This window comes from Otolemur garnettii, unplaced genomic scaffold (assembly GCF_000181295.1).
Source record: "Otolemur garnettii isolate 467f Iridium unplaced genomic scaffold, OtoGar3 scaffold00105, whole genome shotgun sequence".
NCBI lineage: Eukaryota > Metazoa > Chordata > Mammalia > Primates > Galagidae > Otolemur > Otolemur garnettii.
The window spans coordinates 2,713,165-2,738,266 of NW_003852500.1; the positions used below are offsets into that span (position 1 = coordinate 2,713,165).

General features: G+C 48.8%; 3 protein-coding genes and 1 long non-coding RNA gene across 4 annotated transcripts in view; 1 reads left to right on the plus strand and 3 right to left on the minus strand.

Annotated features, from left to right (window-relative positions):
- LOC111727421 (coiled-coil domain-containing protein 194) overlaps window positions 1-2,597 on the minus strand; it is a 4,670-nt gene extending 2,073 nt beyond the window's left edge. Inside the window, exons 1-2 of the mRNA XM_023517161.1 lie at window positions 2,262-2,597; window positions 360-456 (exon numbers count right to left, since the gene is read on the minus strand). Coding sequence (XP_023372929.1) covers window positions 360-456; window positions 2,262-2,597 — 433 coding nt within the window. The remainder of the gene's footprint in view (window positions 1-359; window positions 457-2,261) is intronic.
- Window positions 2,598-6,612: 4,015 nt separating this feature from the next.
- Window positions 6,613-9,668, minus strand: LOC105887691 (bone marrow stromal antigen 2-like). The gene is made up of 5 exons (XM_012809411.2): window positions 9,356-9,668; window positions 7,864-7,918; window positions 7,639-7,699; window positions 7,181-7,327; window positions 6,613-6,939 (listed from the first exon to the last, which is right to left on the minus strand). The coding sequence occupies exons 1-4, from the start codon at window positions 9,614-9,616 to the stop codon at window positions 7,210-7,212; spliced, it is 495 nt and encodes a 164-aa protein (XP_012664865.1). The 5' UTR covers window positions 9,617-9,668; the 3' UTR covers window positions 6,613-6,939; window positions 7,181-7,209.
- Window positions 9,669-18,242: 8,574 nt separating this feature from the next.
- Window positions 18,243-22,036, minus strand: LOC111727427. The gene is made up of 3 exons (XR_002774984.1): window positions 21,247-22,036; window positions 19,374-19,467; window positions 18,243-18,753 (listed from the first exon to the last, which is right to left on the minus strand). It is a non-coding gene; the product is annotated as an uncharacterized LOC111727427 (long non-coding RNA).
- Window positions 20,724-24,392, plus strand: MVB12A (multivesicular body subunit 12A). Its single transcript, XM_003796546.3, has 9 exons — window positions 20,724-21,043; window positions 21,133-21,231; window positions 21,354-21,450; window positions 22,422-22,548; window positions 22,913-23,032; window positions 23,111-23,217; window positions 23,428-23,489; window positions 23,771-23,827; window positions 24,048-24,392. Exons 1-9 carry the CDS (start codon window positions 20,954-20,956, stop codon window positions 24,108-24,110), a joined length of 822 nt encoding a protein of 273 aa, XP_003796594.1. The 5' UTR covers window positions 20,724-20,953; the 3' UTR covers window positions 24,111-24,392.
- The last annotated feature ends 710 nt before the right edge of the window (window positions 24,393-25,102 follow it).

The window sequence follows — 25,102 nt, forward strand, 5'->3', positions numbered from 1 at the left end:
GCCACCTTAGGTGTACGTGGCTGGCGCCTTAGCCGGTTGAGCTATAGGCGCCGAGCCGTTATATGAATTTTATATGTATTAAATTTGTGTGCCATGTGCATGGTTTTCACGTCTCATTTGCTTAGCTTTTCATAGATTTGCATTGCTTCTGTGAGTCATTTACAAGATGTTTGTATGTTTTGTTGCATTTGCATTGTTTTTGACATTTGCATGGCCTCCACAAATTATTTGCATTCCTTTCATAAGTTTTCGCATTAAGTCGCATTTCATTTGCACCAGTGCTTTTCATTTGCTTATCTGGAATCCTTCTAGGCTTCTCCCAACTCTGTCCCCGACCATCCCTTTGTACTCCAACGCACCTGTCAGCGCCCCATTCTCTGCCCCCATCTGGGTTCCCTGTGCCTTGGCTTCTTCCATCTCAATCTTCAGTGCCATTATTTGAGTCTGAAGCCGGTTCTGTGGAGAGGAGGGGAGAAGTGTATTGGCCTGCCATTTCTGGGGGACAGTGTGAAGACAGTGGAGACCCTGCCCCTGGAGCTATGTTTGGAATGTCCTTTGGGGCCTTGTAGTTGTAAAAAACATAAGTGTCCTCTAAGTCTGGGGTACTGACTTATGAAAGCTGCCTGCTTGGAAGGAGGTCTATGCTCAGGTCCACTGGCCCCACCCCTAAGCCACAAGAAAGTGGATATGGCTTAACTTGAGGATCAGATATCGGTTTCAATTCCATCTCAATCTAGGACTTGCTCAGTGGGGTTTCAAACCAACAGGCAAATTTGATGGTTGACAATGATTGAGTTTCTGGGGTATGTGTCAGTTACTTCTGACGGGTGGTCTGCAAAACAACTGGTTTGGCCTCCTCAGCGCATCTTCCAGCAAGAGACAGAACCAGAATGTGAACTCAGGTTAGGATTTTTTTTTTTTTTTTTTTGCGGTTTTTGGTGGGGGCTGGGTTTGAACCCACCACCTCCGGCATGTGGGGCTGGCAACTTACTCCTTTGAGCCACAGGCTCCACCCAGGATTTTTTTCTCTCTTTTGCCCTGGCTCACTCTGTCTCACTCTATTACCCTGGCTTGTACGCTGTGCTGTCAGCCTAGCTCATGACAACCTCAAACTCCTGGGCTCAAGCGATCCTCCTACCTCAGCCTCCTGAATATCTGGGACTAAAGGCAACTGCCACAATGTCTGGCTAGTTTTTTCTATTTTTAGTAGAAGTGGGGTCTTAGTCTTGTTCAGGATGCTCTTGAACTCTTAAGCTGATGTGATCCTCCATCCTTAGCCTCCCAGAATGCTAGGATTATAGGTGTGAGCCACTGTGCCTGGCCAGGATGGGATGTTCTCTCTCTCTCTCTCTTTTTGAGACAGAGTCTCAAGCTGTCACCCTGGGTAGAGTGCTGTGTTGTCACAGCTCACAACAACATCAAACTCCTGGGCTTAAGCGATTCTCTTGCCTCAGCCTCTCAAGCAGCTGAGGCTGCAGGTGCCACGACAACGCCTGGCCATTTTTTGGTTGTAGTTGTCATTGTTGTTTGGCAGGCTTGGGCTGGATTCGAACCAGCCAGCTCTGGTGTGTGTGGCTGGTGCCCTAGTCTCTTGAGCTACAGGTGCTGAGCCCAGGATAGGATGTTCTTAATCTCAAGTTCCTTCAGTTCCTCAGTTCCTTCTCTTAGGCAGGCAGAAAAAGGGAGCAAAGGTCCATTCCATTTTTATTTTTAAAATCCATATGCTGCACAATAATCATTCAATAAATGTAAATGGTTGAGATTTTGAGGATGGTTCTTCTGAGAGGCTCAGGCTGGGAAGGGTTAAGATAAAGTCTGAGGGGAGGTGGCCAGAGGAAAAGGGAAGCCTTAGCAGATACCTCCTCCAAAACCCAACTTTAGCCGCCTAATTACAGGTGACATGAGTGTCCCTCTCTTAAAATAGGGCAGCTGGAAACTGGCTGGTGGGGGTGTGTGAGTGTACACATAAGGAAGGGTTAGCACAGGGCCTCCCTAGGTGAGCTCAGGGGTCTGGGGTTTCTCCAGCCACCATTTACCCTGGCAAACAGCAAAGTACAATAAAGCCTTCTGGATCAGAAGATAGACTCAATGGTGAACTGTTACTTTAAGAGTTGAAAGGCATTGTAGTGCTATTCTCAATTGCCTCCCTCAGTTTAAGGAATTAGGGAAACTGAGATACACGGAGGAAACCCTGGGGATGTGTGTGCAGTCTCTCTCCTCCAACACTCTGGATTTCCCAGCTGCCCACCCTGCCCACCTACCTGGCGGCCCTCACAGGCCTTTAGTGCCTTCTCCAACTCAAAACGGACACCATTGGCTTGGTCCAGCTGCCTGGCCAGGGCTTCCTCGCGCTGGGCAGCCTCTGCCAACTGACGCCGCAGATCCTCAACCTCAGCCAGCAAGTCCTCAGGTGGTGCTGTGACATTGGCCCCTGGCTCCGGGCAGCGAGGGCCCCGGGAAGCAGAGGCAGCCAGATTCCAGGCCACCAGGGCCCCGCCAGCAGCGGCTGCTGCCAGGAACACTGCAGCCCCACACAGGGCAAGCACCCGCCATGCACGCCCGGGCTCTGGGCCCGGCTCTGTCTCCGGCTCGGCCATGCCGTGGTCCACAGCTCTGACCCCAGATGGCCACGAACATTTAATTGGCACCTTGGGGCGCCAGGGACACCCACGATTCCGCCCCGCCCAGCCATGGCTTCCCGTGTCCGTTGGGAGGGGTTGGACCCCCTCCAGGGGCCGGCCCATCTTCCTCAGCCCAAGAAAGGACTGAGGGTCCCAGATTCCAATCCTGCTTCTGCATGCCTCCCCCTGGGCCTCAGTTTCCCCCTCTGTGAAATGGGGAAAGTAGTAACTCTTGCTGGGCAAGGCTTGAAATGACTCAGGTGAGCACATCCAGCCAAAGTACCAAGGATCACATCTGCAAAAGGGGGTACTTGGCGGCGAGGGTTTGGGGTTATGTTTGTTTGTTTTTTCCGAGACAGTTTCACTTTGTCGCCCTGGGTAGAGTGCTGTCGCGTCACAGCTCATAGCAACCTCCAGCTCTAGGGCTTAGGCGATTCTCTTGCCTCAGCCTCCTGAGTAGCTGGGACTACAGGTGCCCGCCACAATGCCCAGCTATTTTTTGTTGCAGTTTAGTCAGGGGCGGGTTTGAACTCGCCACCCTTGGTATATGGGGCCAGTGTCCTACTCAAAGAGCCACAGGAGCCGCCCGGTTTGGGGTTATGTTGTCGGGAAAACCGAAGCTAATGGGAGATGGAAGAGCGCTCGACTGCCTAAGGTCAGCCTGGCTTAGGCTGAAGGCCAGAGGGTAGACCCAAGGATGGATCGACCCCATCTCCTCGCCCATTCTCCATTGGGCCACCAGGGGGCGAACTTACAACGCGAAAGGGACCTAGACCTGTTTACACTGTTCCAGGCTCCAGGGCTTCCCTCCCCATTCAGGATCCAATCCCCTATTCTCTCCCCTCTCCTCCCTTCTCTCTCTGCTTCTCTTCCCTCTCAGTATCTAGTCCCCCATATTCTCTCTCTCTCCTCTTTTCTCCCCCTCTCTCTGTACCCCCCCCCCCCCGCCGCTTCCCTTCCCTCTTAGAATCCAAACCCCCATATTCTCTCCCTGGCCACTCTTCTCTCCCTCTCTCTCTCTCCCTGGGTAGAGTGCCAAGCTGTCCTAGTTCACAGCAACCTCAGACTCCTAGGCTCAAGCAGTCCTCTTGCCTCAGCCTTCCACAAGGCCTGGCTAGTTTTTCTACTTTTATTAGAGACCTGTTCTTGCTCTTGCTCAGGCTGTTCTTGCACTTGTGACCTCAAGCAATCCACCCAACTCAGCCTCCCAAAGTACTAGGATTACAGCTGAGAGCCATTGCACCAGGCTTAGGGGTCTCGTTCTTGCTCAGGCTGGTCTCTCAAACTTTGGTGTTCACGTGTCTTAGAAGACAGCCACCCTCACATTTCACCCTTGAATAAACTCTTTTAACTGGGTCCTGAATTATTGTTTTAGGCTCACAGATAAAGGAATTTTAGAGAACTTCATCCTGGGTTTTGGGAGAGGCAGAGAATTGAGAAACAAGAAGACAAGAGGTCTCAGAGACCTTAAGGCTTCTTGACAAAGTGCCATATTTGGGGGTATTGGTTTCTGAGCCCCCGAGAAAGCAAAGTCTACGTCTGTTGTGTTCTTGGTGACTGCACATACCTGGCACATAGTAGGTATGCACTAAATGTGAGTTGAGGGTGACTGACTCTGTGCCGTGTCCCCCCACTGAAGATGAAGAAACAGAGCCCAGAGAGCTCGAGTTGCAGGCAAGGGTGACACAGCAGCTGGCCACTAGTCACTGCCATACTCCTGCTGGGGCTGGAACCCACTGGGGCCTGCAAATCCCCCAAGCCTAGCCTTCAGCTCCTCAATCACTGGGTGGGTCACAGCCTTGGAGTCATGTGTCACCAGAAAAGGAAAAAGCAGGAAGAAAGAAGGGGATTTTTAAGAAGTAGATAAGTTTATACCCAAGCCATTGTCTGAGGGTTTAGGGATTCAATCCATCATATTGGGCTAATCTGTCTAATCATCAAAACACAGTCCAGGATAGGTGAGGGAGTAGAGGAAGGAGCAAGAGGAGACTGAGTTCGCTTTGGGGGAGTTTTTGTTACCTGGGCAAAAGGAAACCCGCTGAACATGGAGGGTTAATCGCCTGACCAGCTTCCAAACCCTGAGTGAGTCCAGTAACTTCCCTAGACCTGTTTCTTCACCTAGATGGGTCTGTTGGTGGGATCTAAATACTTCATAATTGTAAAGTGGCTAGCCCTCCAACAAGCCAGGGACACAGAAGTGAGGGCCATTTTTAATTGTCACAACCTGGAGGTGGGGGTGCTACTGGCATATAGTGGGTGGACGACAGGGATGTGGCCCAACACACTACAGTGCACAGGATGGTCCCCATTCCAGAGAATGACCCAAACCGACAACATTGCTGAGGCTTTGCCCTGCCCTAGACCTTGAGAGTGAGGAAGGGGTGCTCCAGGCAGCTGGTAGAGCTCAGCCAAAAACCATGAGGTAGGAAGGAGCTTGGCAATGTCCATACACAGACAAAAAAAAAAAAAAAAAAAAATCAGGGAAGGCTGGGCCTGGTGGCTCATGCCTATAATCCCAGCACTTTGGGAGGCTGAGGGGAGAGGATTACTTGAGGCCAGGAGTTCAAAACTAGCCTGGATAACATAGTGAGATCCTGTCTCTAAAAAACAAAAACAAAAACAAAAAACAAAAAATATATAAAATAATTTTAAAAATCAGGGAAGGTGGACTTGGTGCCCGTAGCTCAGTGGTTAGGGAGCCAGCCACATACACCAGGACTGGCAGGTTCGAACCCAGCCCGAGCCTGCTAAACAACTGCAACAAAAAAATAGCTGGGCATTGTGGCAGGCACCTGTGGTCCCAGCTACTTGGGAGGCTGAGGCAAGAGAATCACTTAAGCCCAAGAGTTAGAGGTTGCTGTGAGCTGTGATGCCACTGTCTCAGAAAGAAAAAAAAAATCAGGGGAGGTGGAGTGTGACGAGTAAGAAGAAATGAGGAAAGAAAAGGGCTGGGGGGAGGTGTGACAGGGATGGTATCTGGGGTTATCTTTCCTCATCCCAGGAGAACAGCAGAAGCCATGGAAGGAGAGGCTTTTTACATTCCACTGACTATCTGGGCCAGGGACTGTAGGACTTGAAGCTCAGTCACGAAACAGGAAATTCCATAGACTATAGTCAGGATTCCAGGAGAATGTGGGGGAAGGAAGATAACAGAAATGACAATGGGGCCTGAGAAGACCCAAAAGTGGGTGAATAGTCTATCAGGATTGTAGCCCTCGATTTTGACAAAAAAGAAAGATTCTGGCTCGGCGCCTGTGGCTCAAACGGCTAAGGCGCCAGCCACATACACCTAAGGTGGCAGGTTCGAATCCCCAGCCCGGGCCTGCCAAACAACAATGACGGCTGCAACCAAAAAATGGCCAGGCGTTGTGGCGGGCGCCTGTAGTCCCAGCTACTTGGGAGGCTGAGGCAGGAGACTTGCTTGAGCCCAGGAGTTGGAGGTTGCTGTGAGCTGTGATGCCATAGCACTCTACCCAGGGGGATAGCTTGAGGCTCCGTCTCAAAAAAAAAAAAAAAGAAAGATTCTCTGGAGGAGGTGTTTCCACACTGGGGTACTTGCAAGATAAATGAGCATTTGGGGGATGGAGGTGAGGGGAACATTCTGACGAAGGCCTGGCTTCTGTGTGTGTGTGCACACCGCGCCTGTTTGCGCTGATACTGGTTTAAATCCACATGACTTAAACCCAGAACTTTCTGCAGGTAGCAGAGGAACAGGATAAGGTTACCCTCATTACAGTCCCGGTTACCAAGCACAGAGAACTTAAGGAGGAGGTAAGAATACAATTCTCAGGAAACAGTGAGTGTGCAGAGAGTGCAGAGTCTTGGCAATGACTGTAGCAGAGAAAAGGGCCAGGGAGGCAATGGGGTGGTACCTGCTCAAACCTCCTGGGCTCTACCTGAAAGCATTCTGGAGTGGGGAGGGCTAGGTGAAGGTGTCAACCTATGCCATATGCCTGGGGGTGATACAATGACAGTCCCAGGAACTTGAGAGTAAGATGTGTTCCCCAAGAGGGGTGTTTATTTTTTGGAGCTCAAAGACCCCAGTCCCCACAAGCAAACAGCAGGTACCACCCCACCTTCACCCCTCCATGCCCACACCCAGGAGAGTGGAGAAGAAAGAGGGACTCAGTCCTTACCAAGCTCACAACTTAGCTGCTTCCCCATCCTCAAGCCCACTCCAGAGATACCTCCCTCTCCATGCACTGCTACCCAGACCTCCCCCCTAACCATGTTGCTCCCAAGATCCCCTCAGAGCTGGCCAGATCCAAGGAACTTCAAAGCAGAAAGCATAGCAGGAGCTGGACCATCCAGGATGCACCTATGTTAAGACAAGGTAAGATAAGAAGGATGTCTTTCTCAAGCCCCTCCATATTACAAGCTGTGTCTGAGCACAAATCCCACCCCGTGCAAGACTCGCCTCACTCTAGTGCCCACTTCCTTCCTCACTGGGCTCCTTCCCTTTCCTCCAGACCTCTCTTCCTTCTTGCCCAGACACCTCAGAGTCCCTGACTCCCTGCCACCCCTCCCCAGCATTTCTGTCCCCACCCCCAGGGCCTCACCGTCCTCACTGGCTGATTTCCTGGGGACCTCAGAGCAGCAGAGCCCCGAGGACCAGGAGCAGGAGTGGGCCTGGTTTCATGGAGATGCCCGAGTTTGACTCATAGTTGTCCTTGGACTTGATCAATCTTAAGTGTTCATTTTCTTTTCTGGGGTAGAGATGGGGGCAAATCAGGCAGCCGCTGGGCATGGCACATGATAGTCTCACCATAAGTTCATCCCACCCCCACCCCCACCCCCATCCCAGTCACTAGGGAGGGGAATGGGCAGCTGGCACCCTTGGCTGTGTGACCCTAGGGATAAGGTTGTTCCTTTGTGGGAACTAAAGATTTAACCCCTGGAACAATAGGAATTTTGCAGGGCAAAGGGGGTCCTGGGTCTTAAAGTAGACAGGTGGGGTTGGGGAGTGGGAAGGGTGTGGTGTAGGGGGGTTATCTCGGTGTAGGGGAGTATCTCTGACTTCAGCTGGTCCACTTCCGCTTGAGTGTCCTGCAGCGTCAAGTTCAATCTATTGATCTCTTCTGCAAGCAGGATGGAAACAGGGCATGTCAGCATGTGACCAAGGCCCTGCTTGGGCCCCACACTGGTACAAAAGTCCCCACCCACAGTCCTGCATCATTGCTCTCCTCCCCCTTTCAATACCTGACCCATCACTCCACAGCCCCCTCCCTTCTTCCTTTCTTACCCTTAAGCTCCTGCACTTTCCCCAGGCACTGAGTTTTCACCATCTCCAGGATTTCCTAGGACATAGCACAGGGTCAGAAACTGAGGTTCTGGCTCTGGGACTAGACCACTTCCCAGGCCCTGGGGACCTCAAAGAGTGGCCACAACCAAACACCCTCCCAGGCCCACCAATAATCATATGGTCTTCAAAATGGGAATTTTGAGGACTCCCCATGGAAATTTGAAGGCCTTCCATACCCAAACTCCAGGAGAAACTTCCAGATTCTCCAGGCAATGGCCCAAGAAAATTTAGAGAGATCCTGAAGTCAGAGCACAGGAGGACTTCCTTGCCCAAATTATGTCCAGTGAGAGCTTCAAGGTCCCCCACATCAGGACACAGTGGAATATTGTTGCAGGAAGATGAGGCCCAAGGGAGAGAAAGAGCACCCAAACACCACGTTTGTAAAAGGAAGGGCTTTATTCACCAGCCAGGAGCTTATGGCATAGATTTCCAAATGGCCATGCTCTCTGACTGGCTTGGTCTTTCCCTTTTTATTGACAATCAGAAAGTTCTACCCCACAGGTACCCCTCTCATTGGCCAGTTTGAATTAAGCAGGATGCTATTCCAGCCCCTATAGAACTACAGGATTTCATAGAACTTGGAAATTTCCCAGTTACAAATTCCCAAGAGCTGAGTCACCATGGAGAAGACCCTGCAGGTGTATCCTTGTGGTCTCCTTGAAAAGACCTGTTCTCTTAGACCTCACCCTTCTCGGGTATCCTCTCTCAATACTGCTATTTTTTTTTTGAGACAGAGTCTCACTATGCTACCCTCCGTAGAGTGCTATGGTATCACAGCTCACAGCAACCGCAAACTCCTGGGCTTAAGTGATAATCTTGCCTCAGCCTCCCAAGTAGCTGAGACCGCAGGTACCCACCACAAAGCCTGGCTATTTTTAGACAGGGGGGTCTGGATCTGGCTCAGGCTGGTCTCAAACCTGTGAGCTCAGGCAATCCACCTGCCTGAGCCTCCCAAGTGCTGGGATTACAGGCGTGAGCCACCACGCCCAACCTCCAGGTGAATATTTCAGTCTCTCTGGGATGCAGTGGAAATTTCAAGAGCCTCTTCTTCAGGACCTGGAGAGGTCCCCATTTAACCCCTAATAGGGATTTCCACTTCCCCAACACTGATGCCCATGAGGAGTTCAGGTTCCCCCACACCAGTGCTCTGGAAAGAGTCTGGAGGTTTCCCCAATCCCTAGTGGGGGTATGGAAGTCCCTGATTTGGGTGCTCCTGGGTTTTAAGGCCTCTCCCACTTCCAGCACCTTGGAGTAAGCTTAGAGATCCCCAAACCCTGGTGGGGAGACTAAGACTCCCTGATTTGGGGGCCCAGGAACAGTTTTCAGGCTTCCCTTGTCTCCCCCAGACCCTGCTGCAGATTTCTGAGGAAGTTTCTAGGCCTCCCCCCCGCCCCCCAGCACTAGGTCTTCTGAAGGCGTTATGGTGGCTTACCACAGTGCAGTTACAGTTCTTCAGGAAGTCCTCATAGGCCACGGTCTGGGTGACATTGTAATACTTCATCTCCACCTGGTAGCTATCCCAGCAGGCCTTGCTCTTGACAATGAAGATGATCAGAAGCACAGACAAAATCGCTATGATTATTACGAAAACTACCGTCATCCACGAACAGGAGCGCTTCTGTCCCTGTCCTCCATCTCCCTTACAATATTCATCCATGGGCACTGGGTAATAGTGGTAGAAAGTTGGTGCCATCTAGATTTACCCCTAGCTGGATTTTGGACTGGAGTTAAGGGAGATCACTGGAATCTTCTAGGGCCACCCTCTTATTAGTATGCGAGCCATTCTGACCAATAGCAATTTCCAGGAAGTCCCCTTGCAGACAGTCAGAGAAGTGTTAGGCTTTCAGTTTCAGTTTCCAGGAGAGAACTGAGTTTTGTTCACTCTCTAGTTTATGGCCTCAGGTCCTTCCTAGCAGATCTTGGATCCAGTGAGAGGGAAGGGGGGACGGTCTGGGACAGCACATCTCAAATCCCTACCCCGCTCCTGTGTGTAAATGCATGCCAGCTTTGTGTTCCTCTGTACCATGACTTGAAGAGGCAGAGACCATCATCATTGGTCCAGTGCTTAGCTGGGGAAACTGAGGTTGCAAGGTTGAGTGGTGGGCTGGAGGCAAGGCCTGAGTATGACCCAAGAGACTGGGTTTTGTGTTGAAGGTGTCTCTGTGGTGACCTAGTAGGGGACCATGGGAGCCAAGGAATGTGTGCGAGCCAGGGGTGGGATTGGAGCCTGGTTGGAAGCTGGGAGAGAGAGTAGGCCAATATATCCCAGGCTGCAGATCCCAATTTGGCCACCAGGGTGCTCTCCCAGCCAGGAATCTACTTCCACTTCCAGAGTCTGTGCACCTGCCACCCAAGTGAACTCCCTGACCTTGCTTCCTCATTTGTAAAGTGGGACAATACAGAATCAGCCTCTCCAGTAGGGACCAGTGAGGAGATGCAAGTAAAGTGCTTCGGTATCAGTACAAGCTCAATGGATTGTGGGTCAGGGCAGGTGGATGGGCAGATAACCTGGAAACACAGCCATGGAGTGAAGGGCCTATTTTGAGAAAAGATAGTTGGCTTCATTTAAGTTGTGTTGAACCCGAAGGGTTTGAGGGACACCCAGGGTAGATGCCCAGGAGGAGCTGGAACATGGGGAAGGACAGAAGGAAGCATGCAGACTGCACTGACCATCTCTCTATGTGGCCAAGGTATCCAGTAGCTTGCTTGCGTTAGCCTCCCCATAAATACCCTGTACAAACTTGGGTTGGGGCTGCTCTTGCATGGTCTCCTTTCTGGGACTGTGGAGACAGCCACCAGCTGGCTAATAAAGACTCCATTGGGAAACTTCTGATCTGAGTGGGTGGTCTGTCTAGCCCCACAACAGTTCTGCCCTCCTGTTCCCCTTTGCTACTTTTTATTCTCACAGTGAAAGTAATCAACAGTAATGTTATTATTTATCACAGTATACCTCAGATTCCTCCTCAAAGGTTATAAGGTTACACAGTATCTTCCTGTCTTAAAGTGGTTGTATCTTCAAAGCATTTTCACTTCAGACTAAATTTTTAGTTAGTCAACACTTCACCGGGTGCACAAAGCGCCCTGGGTCCTTGCCCAGTACTATGGAGTCCAGTTCCCCAACTTATCTATGATGGTAGGCTTTGGAAGTGAGTAAACCACCTCTAGATGTCAGCACGTAGGCTCATCTGGCCTAACCAGCGGTGCCCTGCATGAAATTGCCATTTAGGTTAACAGTAGCTGGTAACACAGGGAACACATGAATACGGGTTTTTTTCTTTTTGTGGTTAATATTAAGAGGATAATGTTGGGTCACTAAAGAAAAACATCTTTAAAAGGAGCAATGGTTATCCACAAGCCTACCCTTGTCACCCAACATTTTATTTCTGTTCATTACACTGGAGTATATATTGGCCTTGCTTTAGGATACCGAGGTGTGGCTCCCAGCATGTCTCCATGCCTCCATGCTCAGGGGTGCTCACCCAGGGGCGATTCTGCACTGGGGAACATTTTTGTTGTCACAACTGGAGGGGGGTACTCCTGGCATTTGGGGGGGGCAGGTCATGGATGCTGCTCAATCCTCTGTAGTGCACAGAATGACATTGTACAGAAAAATGATCCACCCGTTGGGCGATGCTTGTGGCTCAAGGAGTAGGGCACTGGTCCCATATACCGGAGTGTTGGATTCAAACCCGACCTGGGGCCAAAAACTGCAAAAAAAAAAAAAAAGATCCAGCCCCAGGCTTCAACAATGCTGCTGAGCATGACAAGCCCCCCTGGTGTGGGGGAGGGGCTCAAGAGCAGGTTTGGAGTCAGGCCTGGGCTTAACTTTCATCTCGGTTGTGGACCAGCTCCTTCACTCCTTCATCCTGTGTGCCTTTACTTTCTTATAGCATGGATGTCATAACGGCTCCTTCCCTAGTTGTTATGATCAGAATGTCAACCATAATGAGCCTGAGATGAGAAATGAGGTTTATTAAGCCAGAGTTTGAGGGCATGACTAGGAAAACACATGTCACAGAGTTGTCTGTGGCCTCCAAGATAGGTTTCAGAAAGCTCAGTATTTATACATTTCCTTAACAGGGAGAATACAGGCAGGTAAAGGGGGTAGGTGGAGAGAGAAACCGTTATATTCTCATGATTTTAGTAAGTGCCCAATGAAATTATGCTGTATACAAAATAAGGTAAACATTTGAAGAAGGAGTAAAGATCAACTATGTAGATGTCTCAGAGTGTGGTAGAGGGGTGACTGAGGGGTCCAGTCTTTGTTCTGTTCCTGGGAAAGATTGTAATCAGCATTTCCATTGTGAAATTTAATAGACTTTAGTTCCAAAATGGTCAGACTTAGGTTGTAGACCTGAGGTTAGAATTGACATCTCTTTGTTTATGGGAGAATGTATGTCTTGAAAGGTTTAGGGGCTAAACAAAGCATTTGCTTATGGACAGTTTGTGATGGCAGTCATCACAAACTTTTTTTCTTTTTTTAGGGGTCTGGCTACAATAACTTAACACAAAATTAGGAAGTGACTGCCATGAATTTGGGAAAGGGACAGCAGGACTACATGGCTCAGTCTTCAGACCTAACTCCCTTTGGCATAATGAGTTTGGAAGGTCCTAATATTATTTTTATTTTCTTTTACAAGGTAAATCAATACAATGAAAAGTGCTTAGTTCAGCACTTGGTACATTCCAACTACCTCCTCAGAATTCGTCCTTGTTGTTTTGACACAGGAAAGCAATTCCTAACGCTGGCGGTCACTCAGAGTCCTAGTAGGTCCTTGGCTTTGAGTGAGAAAGAATTTCAGAGAGAGCTGACAGCATAAAATGAAAGAAAGTTTTAGTTAGGAAATAGAAGAGATCTTCTGTACAGAGTAGAGGCTAATTCTTCCTGCTGAGAAGAGCAGCCCTTTTGTTTGCTTGTTTGTTTTTTTAATTTAAGCACTGGTTTAATCATAAGCCAAGTGGAGGGAGAATATTCATGTTATTTCTTCGAAAGGGGAGGTGAATTCCCCAAACTGGGAATCTTCCCTTCTCTTTTTTTATAAGTTCCCTCCCAATATGATAATTAGGCTATAAAGACCTGCAAAGTTAAGCAGCAGCTAATTTCCTTGCTGTCTTAACTTGGTTTTGACATGTCTTAACTTGTTCTGTCCCCACATCTGGTCTTTAATCAGGGTGTTTTGGGCTTTTTGACTGTGGGAAGCAGTACCTGGTGGTTCCCTACCTGTATTCGATACATTTTGGATTTGATCACATTCTTTCCTTAGATTGAATTCTCAGAAGGGGAGTTACTGGGTCCAAGGGGATGCCTGTCTCCCTGGCTCTTGCTCTCCCTAAAGGGGAATCCAGAATGTACCCTGCCTCTGCTGTTACACTGAGCTCTGAGAGGTGCTTCTCTCCCCAATACATCATAGACCGTTAGGGTGGAAATATACCAGGTGCTCAAGATGGGTTGGAGAAAGAATCCACAAAGTTCAGGATACAAATAATACAAGTTGGTTCGGCGCCTGTGACTCAAGTGGCTAAGGTGCCAGCCACATACACCTAAGGTGGCAGGTGTGAATCCAGCCCGGGCCCACCAAATGACAATGATGGCTGCAACCAAAAAATAGCCGGGCAGTGTGGCAGGCACCTGTGATCCCACCTACTTGGGAGGCTGAGGCAAGAGACTCGCTTGAGCCCAGTAGTTGGAGGTTGCTATGAGCTGTGATGCCACAGCACTCTACCCGGGGGATAGCTTGAGGCTCTGTCTCAAAAACAAAAACAAATAATACAAGTTTATTTATAGGAGAGAGAGGGTGAGATGGGTGCCAGAAGCCTCATGGGTGTTAGCTGGGCTGGAACAGGACAAGATAAGAAGGAAAGGGCCAAGAACTGTCATCAGAAGAGTTAATGAGCTAAGTGCTGTGAGAAATTATTTTAACCATTAGTTGCTAGATCTGCATTATGTTACTTTATTGTTATCTAACTGCCCTTTATGTTACCTATGGGCTAAACTGCTAAATTGCAAGGTTCGCTTCTGTAAAAGAGTGGGCTGGCTTTTTGCTTCTTTTGCTAACTTTCCTTTTGCTTCTAAAATTGCTAACTTTCAGCCCACCCGTTTGGCCCTTTGCCAACTTTCCGACTAGAAAAACCCCAACTTCAGACCCCTCAATGCTCTCTCACTTAGTCTCCTTTAGACTTTGCTGAGACAGCCCCGTGGTTAATAAAAGACTCCTTTTGAAATTCTAATTTGAGTCGGTGGTCCTTATCGGATGGGAGAGAGACATCCCAGCAAGAAGGAAGAGAGAAAGTGTTGGGCAGTTGAAGAAAAGTGGCTGGTGTTTTAAAGGGTAAAAATGCTCTCGCCCCTTCAGCAGCCAGATTACAAAAGCAGCAGGGCTATCTGAGTCTTTGGAATTTGATGCTGGCGAGAACCGAGGCAGAGAGCAGAAGTGGGGAGCTCATGCACCCTTACTATCCCTTCAAGGACTCTTCAAGGCTGAGGAAATGAATTCTTAGCGATAACAAGCCACAGGTGTTTTAATTAAACACAATTAAAGAGTTTCCTCTTTCTGTTAGTTTCTTTCCTGTGTTAGGTAGATTGTTAGTAAGGCCACTTTTCATTTTCCCTTTCTCTTTGGTTAAAATTAAAATTTCTAGTTAATGAACTCAACATCTGGGAAATACTGGGTGGAGGTCTCATACCTTTATTTTTTTGGTTTGAGACAGAGTCTTACTCTGTCACCCTCAGTAGAGTGCCGTGGTATTGCTCATAGCAACCTCCAGCTCTTGGGCTTAGGCTATTCTCTTGCCTCTGCCTCCAGAGTAGCTGGGACTACAGGTGTCCGCCATAATGCCTGGCTATTTTTTTGTTGCATTTGGGCGGGGCTGGGTTCGAACCCACCACCCTCGGTATATGGGGCCAGTGCCCTACTCACTGAGCCAGTGGTGCTACCAGGTCTCAAACCTTCTTTGTAATTGCTTTCTGCTGGAGATGGAAGTAGAGCTGTTTCTCTTGAGTTTATTGAAGGTCACCAAGGGAGAGGGGTTGAAAATACACAGTCTTTTTTTTGTTGTTTGTTTTTATCGAGATGGAGTCTCACTACGTCACCCTCGGTAGAGTGCTGTGGTATCACAATTTACAGCAACCTCAAACTCTTGGGCTTAAGTGACTCTCTTGCCTCAGCCTCTCAAGTAGCTGGGACTACAGGTATCTGCCACAGTGCCTGGCTATTTTTTTGTTATAGCTGTCATTGTTGTTTAGCAGGTCCAGGATGGGGTCAAACCTGCCAGCCCTGGTGCATGTGACCAGCACTGTAACCACTGTGCTAAAGGGGGTGCTGAGCCAAAACCACACAGTCTTAAAAGTGAGAGTAGAGGACAGGAATCATGTTAGAGGGAAACTGTAAACACCCTTTTCAGCATTTTTTTTAGTTTTAAACTTTTTTTTTTTTTTAAGAGACAGAGTCTTACTTTGTCGCCCTCTGCGTCACAGATCACAGCAATCTCTAGTTGTCGGGATTAGGCGAGTCTCTTGCCTCATTTTTTTTTTTTTTTTTAGTTTTAAATGAGTTTTTAATGTTCACATTTTTGTCAGAACTGGCTATTTTCAGTGACCTTGAATTAGGGAGTTTTATCTCAACAGGAGTAACTTAGCAACTGTAGCTTCAAAGCAGGGAAAAAAGAAAATAGTTTAATGAACTCTTCATTTTAATCTAGTGTGGCAGATTGACTGTAAGTTCTGAACTGTTGAGTACTTTGTTCATTAGTTTAAACATATGAACAAGAACAGAAATTTAAGAGGTCTCAAACATAAGTACAGGAACATTGTATCCAAAAAATTTTCAAGAATCTCATCTCAGACCCAGCATGGTAGTTCGTGCCTATAATTCTAGCACTCTGGGAGGCTGAGGTAGGTAGACTGCTTGAGTTCAGGAGTGCAAGACCAGCCTGAGCAAGAGCAAGATCCTGTCTCTACTAAAACTAAAAAAACTAGCCAGGCATTGTGTTGGGCACCTGTAGCCCCAGCTACTTGGGAGGCTGAGGCAAGAGCATCGCTTGTGCCCAAGAACTTGAGTTGCTGTGAGCTAGGATACCGCGACACTCTACCCAGAGTGACCAAGTGAGACTTTGTCTCAAAAAAAAAGGATCTTATCTCTAACCAATCAATATGGTAAACAGCCTGTCTTAGGTCCAAATGGCATAAAAGCCCAAATGGTAGAGAGAGAATTTTCAGTGTGTACACCCATACACTCAGAGTTAGTGAGAATGTTAAGTGTTGTTTTTTTTTTTTTTTTTTTTTGCAGTTTTTGGCTGGGGCTGGGTTTGAAGCTGCCACCTCTGGCATATGAGGCTGGTGCCCTACTCCTTTGAGCCACAGGTGCCGCCCCAAATGTTAAGTCTTTTTTAAGAGCCTGAGAAAGGAAGGCTGTAGTGTCAAAGAAGTTAGGTGTCTAACTTAACCTTAAGATTTTTCCTAGTAGGGGTGGGGCAACAGGGAAGCAGTCAAAGGAATGAGCAAACACTTGTTCTCCCAGTGAGCAGCGGGGCTGTGATGTACTCAGGGGGGTTGTATTTTATATTCAACTCCAATGATGGAAATAGGAAAGGGAAACAAAGGTCCCAAACGTTCAGGAAGGGCAGAGCAAGTGGCTTTAGTGTTAACTAGAAAACTGACCTGCTTCCCTGTGACCGAGAATCACCTAGGCTCTCAGCTATTTGATGTTATGAAGTGAAGCAGGGTCCAAAGTCAGGATCTGTCAGTCACACTGAGGCAATCTCACAAGATCCATGGGTATGGAAGGTGCTGGCTAAGGGGGTCCATGGGGTTAGAAACATCAGTGCAAGTTCCCAGTTTAGGAAGAGGTCAACCTCACTTCCTGTGCCCCTTCTTTCTGCAGTGAGGATATGTTCCCAGAAGGGGTCTCCTGGAGTATTTCTTGCTCCAGTGACCCAGGTGGTGACAGTTAGAGCAAAGTTTTGTTTCTGGAGTAGGGTGTGGTCCTGACATCTTCTTGCTGGAGCCACTAGGGCATCTCCATCTCTGAAAATCTTCTCTTATGTGGTAACCACCATTTGAAAAGCTTCCTTCTGTTCTAAGACCCTTTGCCAGTCTCTTTCTCCTTTTCCTCCCTTCTCATCTTGATTATTGAAGACCTTGAAGGCCAGATCTAAAAACTCTGCTTGTGGACTCTGAGGCCCTTTAAAGTTTTTGGAGTTTATGCTGGCTATCAGGGGCCAACTGAGAGATGAAATGCATTGCCAGGATAGTTTTTCTCTCCCTGCATCAGGATCTAAGTTAGTATAGAGCAGTGGTTCTCAACCTTCCTAATGCTTCCTAAAGCTGCGACCCTTTAATACCGTTCCTCATATTGTGGTGACTCCCTAACCATGAAATTATTTTCGTTGCTACTTCATAACTACAATTTTGCTACTGTTATGAATTGTAATGTAAATACCTGATATGTAGGATGTATTTTCATTGTTACAAAGGGGTCACAACCCACAGGTTGAGAACCCTTGCTAAAGAGGCAAAAATCTCTGATGTGAAATGAAAAGGGCTGGATTCTCATCCTCATTCTAAGTAACCTCTTTAACTCTATCATAAATAACAGTTTAGCAGTGGCCCTCCTCTTTCTGAGGAAAGAAGGCATATGGTATTGCCACCTCCTGTGAGGAGACTCCTGTTGGTAATCCCAATTTGGTTCCTGTTCTGTGACGACCATGAAGTCAACAGCATGTGCATACTGGCCTTAGACCAACAAACATGACTTCTGTCCTCCGTAGTAGTACAAGTAAAGAAAATTACATGGATATCTCTCCACAACAGATCACAGGAAAGGATGAGATTTTCAAACTCTTTAAAGAACTTTGAGGGGTCAGCCAAGAAGCTGCCCAGTTTAGCTTCTATTTGAGACAGATCTCACATAAAGAAAGGGACGGGGCTCCAAGAATGCCTTCCAGCACAGGCGGAGAGGGGTTTTGAAATGGGCTGTGGGAGCGAGTGCAGCTGGGAGAGAGAGGTGGAGCCAGAGAAGAAAGAGGGGGCTCTGGGGATAGTGAAGATTGTGGAGTTAAAAGGGGGGGGGGATGTAGAAGTGAAAAGTAGCATGCTGCGACAGGTAGAATGGAGAATAGGATGTTTAGCAAGTTCAAAGAAAGCCTTTATAGGGAACTTCAGACCACTTGCTGAGTCTACAGAATGGAAAAGTTCAAGTTGCAGGATGCTGTCACGATTTAGAGATCCATTCTCTGGCCCTACCTCCTGGTCATTTATCCTATATTGTGGCCAGCCTGTATTACAGTGGAAGACTAAACATCTGGGATGGAGGTCAGAAAGTTCCAAAGTTTTCAAATTCTTAAGGAGACAGCCTGATGGGGAGTGTTTAGGTGGGGCCAATTGAACATTGCCCATGATGGTAATTAGGACTATAGGAATGGTCATATATTGAACTACTGGGAGTCTGAGAGAGGCTACACCCACTAGATGTTTGGGTGTTCACACACTGGGTATCCCTGAGTTTGAGTCAGACTGATAGGAAACAGAAGAGAAGAGCTTCCCCAAAGCCAGGCATCCGTGGATCTGGGGGGTGGCCTGGAGGAGGTGATTAGGAAGCACTGCCCCATGCATCTCTCACAGAGTGGCAAACTGGCACAGGGTTTTGCAGAGCTGCGAACTCATTCTTGAGTATGTGACCATTTCCAAAGCCCGGGAGACTTACCAAATTCCTAGTGAGGGCACTAAGATGAAGTCCTGGCAGCTGTGCAGCAGAGGAGGGTGTAGTTGTAAGACAGGGGCAGAAAAATGAGCTCCTTGTGCAGAGGCGGAGACGTGACTCCTCTTAAAAGACACTGAAAAGTGAAATCCCCATGTAACTCAGTTTGTCCTCCCTACATGAGCTGCCAAAAGTTAGGGTGGAAATTTACTAGGTGCTCAGGACAGTTGGAGAAAGAATTCTCAGACAAAATTTAGGATAGAAATAAGTACCAAGCTTATTTATTTTAGAGAGAGAGAGAGATATGCCATGGCAAGAAGAAAGAAAATGCTTGACAGTTGTTGAGGAAAAGTGAAAAGTGTCTGATGTTTTTTTGTTTTTTGTTTTTTTTTTCTTGAAACAGAGTCTCAGTCTGTCACCTGCGCTAGAGTACCATGGCTTCAGCCTAGCTCACAGTAACCTCAAACTCCTGAGCTCAAGCAATCCTCCTGCCTTCGTCTCCCAAGTAGCTAGGACTACAGGTGACCATCACCACGCAGGCTAATTTTTCTATTTTTAGTAGAAAAATTGTTGTTTTTAGTAGAAAAATTGTTGTTGGTCTCAAATTCCTGACCTCGAGCTATCCACCTGCCTCAGCCCCCCAGAGTGCTAGCATTCTAAGTGTGAGCCACTGTGCCTGGAGGCAGCTGGTGTTTTAAGGGGTAAAACCAGCTTTTTTTCCTCTCTGCTTCAGCAGACAGAACATTTTCCGCTTACCTGAGTCCTTTGGAAATGGTGCTGGAGAGAACGAGGCAGAGAGTTGGAACAGGGAACTCATGCACCCCTACTGTCCATTTAGGAGTCGTCAAGGCTGAGAAAAGGGATTTTTAGAGATAACAAGTTAGGCCACAGGTTTGCTTTTTTTTTAAGGTACAGAGTCTCACTTTATTGCCCTCAGTAGAGTACTGTGACGTCACAGCTCACAGCAATCTCCAACTCCTGGGCTTAGGTGATTCTCTTGCCTCAGCCTCCTGAGTAGCTGGGACTACAGGTGCCTGCCACAATGCCCAGCTATTTTTTGTTGCAGTTTGGCCGCGGCCAGGTTCAAACCCACCACCCTTGGTATATGGGGCCAGAGCCCTACTCACTGAGCCACAGGTGCTGCCCACACAGGTGTTTTAATTTAAAAAAATTAAAGAGTTTTCTCTTAATTTCTGTTTGATAGTTTATTTTCCTGTTAGGTAGGTTGTTAGAAAGGCCACCTCTCACAGACATCCTTGCTCTTTCCACCTCTTTCCCTGGTCTAGATTCCAGGCAGCATAGTCTGTCCCTCTTCTGAACAACAGACTGGTTCCCAGGTATACTGGACCGACTGCCTGTATCTCCCTGGGTCCACGATCGGTTAATGCCACCTTCTTGTTTCCCAGCTTCTTAACCAGCCCAGGGCTGAATGCTGTCTTTCAAAGCTTGTTAATAATGGGGAACTTTAAGAGGAAACCTGCGATATGTTCACCTCTATATACTGGTCATCTTTTCTAGGATGTTTATTTTGGACATTAACATTTGAATTTCATATAATTTTCACATGTCATTAAAATTTTTAAAAAATTTTTCCCAACCATTTTCAAATGTGAAAAACATCGTTAGCTCACATGTACAAATACAGGTGGTGAGTCAACCCATGTTATTGTCGAAAATTAGAAAATACAGAAGAGTAAATAATATTCCATTCCCTAATTTTCCCCTTGAAGGGTGTAAAAGCATGTTGGCATACCAAATGTTTTTTTATATTTCACGTTTAAACATTTCTGTATCCGTGAACAAGTCTTCAAATTACACCCAATATTTTCTGGCTTATAATGGTCCATATTTTTCGCAATTTAAATTATTAGCTACATATCCCACGATGATTTGCTTTGGGTGGCTTGCAATAGCTACAATTGCGAGGTTTTCATATTTTTCTCCCAATTTTTCCGGGAAACAACGAGCTTGTCTTTAGAGCAGCCGTGATGGCCCCAAGGAATTCTGGGAAACGTAGTCCTAGCGCAGAGAACCACCTTGGCTCTGTGCTGTATGACATTCCCGGCGGAAGTTGCCGGACCGTGGAAAAGCTGAGAGACCTTTTTCCGTATACGACGCTCACGGACGCACGCGGTGGCGCATGACTCCACGTACCCACGCCATTGGCCAATAGCTTTTGGGCACGCGCCTAGGGGCTTCCCGGTCTTTTTTTTTTTTTTTTTGGTGCTCGCATGGTTTCCTGGGAGTTGTAGTTCTGTCTCCTGCGGGTGCGCTACCGTCGAGAGGCGGCTCAGAGGTCCCAGCCCGTCCGTCGCCTTTGGCGCTCCGCTCGGAGGATGGATCCTGGGCCGGGCACCGACGCGGTACCCCTTGCGGGCCTCGTCTGGTCGTCGGCCTCGGCGCCTCCGCCGCGGGGATTCAGCGCGGTGAGCGGCGTCGGGGGGCAGGGGTTCAATGGGGTAGAAGCTGCCGCGGCTGAGTAAGAGCCTGGCAGTGACCCGCGTCCTCCCAATAGATCTCTTGCACCGTCGAGGGGGCACCCGCCAGCTTTGGCAAGAGCTTCGCGCAGAAATCTAGCTACTTCCTGTGCCTTTGTCCTCTGGGCAGCCTGGAGGTAAGGGGCGCTCACCTTTGGACCAACAAGTTTCGCCGGTGCTCGTGACCATTCTCATAGCCCTGTGCCAGGAGCGCCGTCCCTGCTGTTGGGTGACCCTCACTGTGTCTCCCTTCCTCCAGAATCCTCAGGAGAACATAGTGGCCGATATCCAGATTGTGGTGGACAAGAGCCCCCTCCCGCCAGGCTTCTCCCGGGTCTGCGACCCCCAGGACTCCAGTAAGGCCGGCGTCAAGGACGGGAACTGTCCAGGGCCTTGCAGGGTGGAGAGGGGAGGACAGACGACAGGCGCGAGTTATCTGAGCTTCGGCTGCTCTCTAGCACACGGGGTGATGACAGAGTTGGCGGAGGACGATTATATAAGAGAGCGGGGCAACGTCCCCTGTCCTGAATTAAAATGTGTGATTGGCACAGTCTCTGTCATCCACAGTTCAGTCGATGCGGCCTGTTTTATTACTGTTACTGTCTCCTTACACCGTGGCCAAGCAAAACCACTACGCAGTTCTCTTTCTCATATCCAGGCCTTTGCACACACCGTTTCCTCTCCCTGGAATACCCTTTCCTTCTTTACATAGCTGATTACTTATCCTCTTTCAGGTCTCACCCTTGCCCCTGCCTCACCCCTTCTCTCCTGGATCACACAGCCCTGGTACAATCCTCCTAGCCATGAATATAATATCCCACCCCTTTTTTTTTGCCAGTTTTATTTGATCCTGCCTATACTCATTGATACTGGAATTGACAAACTTTTATGTAAAGGGCCAGGTAATAAATATTTTAGGCCAGATGGTGTCTGTTACATATTCTCTCTCTCTCTTTTTTTAAAGATGTAAAAACATTCTTAGTTCATGAGCTGTACCAAAACATGCCTTGTGCTGATGGCCAACTCCTGGATTAGAGGACTGAAGGAAGGGGAGGTTTGAGGCCATGGGTATATCCAGGTCTATCTCACAGCCAGCCACTCTGTGAGTGTTCCTTCATGTCAACAAAAATTAGCCTCCTCCAGTGTTTTCTAAAGGCTGCCTGGAATCCCCTTCTGTGTCTGTACCATTTATAATTTAACCATTCCCCTAGCACTATCCACCTGGGTCTTAAAACAGTGCCCTGGCAGGCATCATCCTAGAGCCATCTTTTGGTACTCCCACCACTGTCCGGCTTCCCTGTCTTACTCCCCTTCCCTCCACTTCCAGAGGCCTCTGTGTCTAAGAAGAAATGCATGTGTGTGAAGCTGGTACCCCTGGGGGCTGCAGACACAGCTGTGTTTGATGTCCGGCTGAGTGGGAAGACCAAAACAGTGCCTGGATACTTACGAGTGGGGTAGGGCCATCTCCCAGCCTCTGATTTCCTTCTCTGCCTTCCCAACTCCCAATCTTACTCCTCTGTCCCTCAGGAACTCACCTGAGCCCTCCTGTTCCTTCTACCACCTGTCTGTGCCTCAGATCCTACACGTAATGGGGATGGATGTACCCATCTTGTGGGGTTGTCATGAGGAGTCAGTGAGTTGGTGGCTAGAGCAGTGATTAGCACCCAGCAATGTTGGTTAGTATGCTGCTTAGGGTGGGAGTTCAGATGCTGAAAGGAAAATCCCTCAAAAGACAGAGGTTGCTCAGAGGCCTGGGTCCCATACCTTCCCCAGCTGCACATTGGACCAGGATCCCTCTTATCTTCTGTCCTGTTCCAGGGATATGGGTGGCTTTGCCATCTGGTACAAGAAGGCCAAGGCCCCGAAGCCAGTGCCCAAGCCCCGAGGTCTCAGTCGGGACATGCGGGGGCTTTCCCTGGACCCACCAAGTCAGCCAAGGTGAGCCCTCAGGCACCAGAGTGAGGGTGACCATGGTGGGAGGATAAGGCCTGACTTGGATTGTCCCATCTTTACCAGCAAGGGTGCTTTACCAGAGCGGACGCTGTCAAGGCTGGGCTCTCGGGCGTCTACCCTGAGAAGGAATGACTCCATCTATGAGGCATCCAGCCTGTATGGCATCTCAGGTGAGCACAGAATGAAGAAACTGACACACAGAGGTGAGGGGCGTGACTGGCTTAAGAATGCACAGCCAGGAAGATGTCCCCTTTCCCCACCCCACCCCGACCTCTGGGTTCTGTGAAGACTGAGAAGAGCCAGGGTGAGCTTCTCTAGGTGGATGGGCAAAGCCTCAAGCCCTCTATGCCTCACCTCCTTCCCTGGCATGTTTTTTCCAGCCATGGATGGTGTTCCCTTCACCCTGCACCCCCGATTCGAGGGCAAGAGCTGCAGCCCCCTGGTGAGTCAGGGTCCTCAGGGACATTGCTACATCCAGTGCTATGGCATGGAGGGCCACACGCTGGGTTGGGGATGAGAGGGGTGAGACCTTTAGGTGGCAGCTGAAAGGTCTTCAGTCTCAGAATGTGGGGACCAGGAGGGGCAGCCAGATGTTACTAGGCTTTGACAAGAAGTAGGAGGCAAATATTCCAGGGTGAAGAGGCTTCTTAAAGGCAAAGGAGTAAGGGGTGTTCCCCAGATGCTGGGATCTGGGCCCAGGACTGACCTACTTCTACCCACCAGACCTTCTCTGCTTTTGGAGACCTGACCATCAAGTCTCTGGCAGACATTGAGGAGGAGGTGGGTGCAGGGGTTGGGGGTGGGTGGGTGAATGAGGATGCTGGGACACCCCCCACCAGGTTGTGCCAGTCTCTTCCTAGTCCCCTTTTTCCATCAGACACACCTCTTGCCTCCCCAAAGCTGAAGACCTGCTCTGTCCCCACTATTCCTTGGCCACCCTGCCAACAGCCTTCCTGTCACCCTAGATCCTCCCTCATTCTCACTCTCTCCTTCCCCTCAGTACAACTACGGCTTTGTGGTGGAGAAGACTGCTGCTGCCCGCCTGCCCCCCAGTGTCTCCTAGCCCTCTGCCATATACCCTGCAGCCTGGCGGTCATCCCACTACACCCCTACCCATGAACCTCCACATCACAGGACATTTTGGACCTTCATCCACCACTGCAGCTCTGGAGGTGGGGGTGGGCTGGGGTCTTGGGGCCTGTGCCCTAGGGTCCTGCAGGGCATGGGTTGAGGCTGAATGGAAACCAGTGCCTTCAAGTCATTTGTGTCAAAACTCTGGTTTTTGGTGCCTGGAGATGGCACTGGGATCCTCCTTGTATTAAACACTACCCTGTTTGCATCTGGAGTTATGATCCTGGCTACAGGTCCTCATCTAGCACATGGAGTTTGAGCCGTGGCAGCTCTTGTACTAGTGACTAGGTGAAATCACAGAGGGTGGCTGCACTGCTGGGACTCCCATTCTATAGAATGAGAAACTGAGGCTCCGGGAGTGACTGAGCCAGGATTCTATATCACAGAGAAGACCCAGTCCCAGCCCTCTGTTGGGCATAATGAAGGTAATTAATAGAAACAGCTACTGTTTTATATTGTGGTGACCACATCCCTAGTACCCAATGTACTATCATCTCATTTAGTTTTCTCATAATCCAGTAGAAAGCCTAGCTTTTGTTGCCATGTTACAGATAGGGAAACAGAGGCAGAGGATGCTAAAGTGACAGGTGACAGCTGAGACTTGAACCTAGAACCTGCTGTCTCAGTGATATGACTGTTCTGCACATCCCTGTTTCTCTGTACCATGTGTATAGGGAGGGTACTTGATATATACAGGTGTTTTAGTGTTTTGTTTTGTTTTGAGACAGAGCCTCACTCTGTTAACTGGGTGTGGCTAAAGTCCAGTGGCATCATCGTAGCTCAGTACAACCTCCAACTCCTAGGCTGAAACAATCCTCTTGCCTCAGCCTACCGAATAGCTGGACTGCAGGCATCTACTACCATGCCCAGCTAATTTTTCTTCTGTTTTTTTGTAGAGACAGGGTCTCATTCTTGCTTAGCCTG

Bases quoted from the DNA above. Each gene is read 5' to 3' on its own strand.
- LOC105887691 (XM_012809411.2), bottom strand. From the start codon at position 9,616: ATGGCACCAACTTTCTACCACTATTACCCAGTGCCCATGGATGAATAT. The intron at 7,919-9,355 runs GTAAGCCACCAT...GCTATGTCCTAG, and splicing joins AGAACTGTAACTGCACTGTG to GAAATCCTGGAGATGGTGAA. The intron at 7,700-7,863 runs GTAAGAAAGGAA...TCCTGCTTGCAG, and splicing joins GAAAGTGCAGGAGCTTAAGG to AAGAGATCAATAGATTGAAC.
- MVB12A (XM_003796546.3), top strand. From the start codon at position 20,954: ATGGATCCTGGGCCGGGCACCGACGCGGTACCCCTTGCGGGCCTCGTC. The intron at 21,232-21,353 runs GTAAGGGGCGCT...CCCTTCCTCCAG, and splicing joins GTCCTCTGGGCAGCCTGGAG to AATCCTCAGGAGAACATAGT. The intron at 23,218-23,427 runs GTGAGCACAGAA...TGTTTTTTCCAG, and splicing joins CAGCCTGTATGGCATCTCAG to CCATGGATGGTGTTCCCTTC.